The 2,264-nt window shown below is 51.8% G+C and overlaps 1 protein-coding gene across 1 annotated transcript; it reads right to left on the bottom strand.

Moving 5' to 3' along the window:
• Positions 1–236: 236 nt before the first annotated feature.
• LOC142026112 (olfactory receptor 14A16-like) lies at positions 237–1,531 on the bottom strand. Its single transcript, XM_075018947.1, has one exon. It carries the CDS (start codon positions 1,529–1,531, stop codon positions 575–577), a length of 957 nt encoding a protein of 318 aa, XP_074875048.1. The 3' UTR covers positions 237–574.
• Between the last annotated feature and the right edge of the window lie 733 nt (positions 1,532–2,264).

Below are 2,264 nucleotides of genomic sequence, written 5' to 3'. Positions count from 1 at the left end.
TGCAGCACAAGGCCTGAGGAGATCCCCTTGTATGATGGAAATGTTGCTGTGCAGGCCAGCTCTGTCACACAAGTGCCCATTGCCTGTCCTTGCCTGCGGTCACAGGCCTGACACACAGCAGGACTCTCACCAAGCTTGAAGAGCACTCAGGCCTTCCTCCAACCCAAGGGTTCAGAAGGAAAGCATGGAAGTGGGAAAACAGCAGCTCGGGAAAGACCAAGCACTGGTGCTCCCTGGCACTGCTGCTGTGCCAGGACTCTTTTCTTCTTCCCCTCTGCACACAGGCACTGCTCCCTGCAGCTGCAGAGAAGGTCTTGGAGGAAGAAACTTGGAAAAACAAGTCACTGCAGGGCCCTTTATTTTGCTTAAACACACAGAAGGAACAGTGCATTTGCACAGCCTCCAGGGCACACAAAATCTGGATAGACTGTGAATTAGAAACTGGAGGAATAAGAACATTTCTTTACAGAAAGCATTCAGATAAATAAAACAAAGGAAAAAAAGACTAAAAAAATAAAATTGACTTAAAAAAACACACATGAAGACAGGGAGAGCCTGCAATGAGATGTGAGTACTATGACGAAGACAACAGGCAGTTTCTTGATTCTGAAAAGCATCCTGTCATTAGTTTTCTCAGGGCATCCTTGATCTCATGGTTTCTCATGCTGTAGATGAGGGGGTTTACGGCTGGAGGCACCACCGAGTACAGAACTGCCACCACCAGATCCAGGGATGGGGAGGAGATGGAGGGGGGCTTCAGGTATGCAAAACTGGCAGTGCTTATAAACAAGGAGACCACGGCCAGGTGAGGGAGGCACGTGGAAAAGGCTTTGTGCCGTCCCTGCTCGGAATGGACCCTCAGCACAGCCCTGAAGATCTGCACATAGGACAGCAAAATGGAAACAAAACACCCAAAGACTAAACAGGCACTAACCACAAGTACCCCAACTTCCCTGAGGTAGGCATCTGAGCAGGAGAGCTTGAGGATCTGGGGGATTTCACAGAAGAACTGGTCCACAGCATTGCCTTGGCAGAGGGGTAGTGAAAATGTACTGGCAGTGTGCAGCACAGCATAGAGGAACCCACAGCCCCAGGCAGCTGCTGCCATGTGGACACAAGCTCTGCTGCCCAGGAGGGTCCCGTAGTGCAGGGGTTTGCAGATGGCAACGTAGCGGTCATAGGCCATGACAGTGAGAAGGAAATACTCTGCTGAGATCAAAAAGACTAACAGAAAGACCTGGGCAGCACATCGTGGGTAGGAGATGGCCCTGTTGTTCCAGAGGGAATTGGCCATGGCTTTAGGGACAGTGGTGGAGATGGACCCCAAGTCGAGGAGGGAGAGGTTGAGGAGGAAGAAGTACATGGGTGTGTGGAGGTGGTGGTCACAGGCTATGGCAGTGATGATGAGGCCATTTCCCAGGAGGGCAGCCAGGTAGATGCCCAGGAAGAGCCAGAAGTGCAAGAGCTGCAGCTCCCGTCTGTCTGCAAACGCCAGGAGGAGGAACTGGGTGATGGAGCTTCCATTGGACATTTTCTTCCTGTGGGAATGTGTTGCTGTCAAAGTAGAAAAAAGACAGTGAAGAGTCAGGGCATTATTCTCTGAGCAATATCAAAGCCATTTCCCATAGACCCTCCCACTCTCACACACACAGACCCTTGTCCTTTTCTCGGAGACCTTCCTTCAGGTCTGTGGCTGGAGCCCTGCTTGGTGCTGGCCGAGTGTGCAACGAAGAGCAGGGCCTCTGCCCACGGGCTCTTGAAAAGTCAGACCTGCTCTGCAGCAGTGGGTTCATGGGATCAGTGCGGGCAGGGGCCAGTCTGGTGTTTGACTTTGTCAGCTGAAACCGCTCCTAATGCAGAAGGGCTTCTCAGCATCTGCACTCCCAGTGCTAAGGAATCAGGTGGGTTAAAGTAGTTTAAGAGTTCTAGGGTTTTTTACAGATGCCCACATCGCCCCTGGGGAGTTTTCTTAGATCTCAGGAACCTTCAGCATTTCTACTGCACTCCGGGAGAACAGCGTGAGCCAGGCAAGTCAAGAGGATTGCCTGTGGCTTAGTGCAGAGAGAGGGGGAGCTGCTCTAGTCTAGTTCCCACTTGCACTGTGCTTGCACCTTTCTCAGATGGAGGGTGATCATGCTTCGATGTTTTACCCTGAAAAGCCACCAGACACTGCTGAGAGCAGAGACATCCACTGCAGACCACCAAATGTCTCACCTCGTCTCAAAGTCTCAGCACCCTGCTTCTAGCCAAGGACACACCAGGCT

The sequence above is a fragment of the Buteo buteo genome, chromosome 31 (genome assembly GCF_964188355.1).
Source record: "Buteo buteo chromosome 31, bButBut1.hap1.1, whole genome shotgun sequence".
Classification (NCBI taxonomy): Eukaryota; Metazoa; Chordata; class Aves; order Accipitriformes; family Accipitridae; genus Buteo; species Buteo buteo.
Note: the sequence above shows the minus strand (reverse complement) of the source record. Positions and strands in the feature narration are given on the sequence as shown.

Excerpts from the sequence above, each read along its gene's own strand:
- LOC142026112 (XM_075018947.1), bottom strand. The coding sequence starts at position 1,531 with ATGTCCAATGGAAGCTCCATCACCCAGTTCCTCCTCCTGGCGTTTGCA.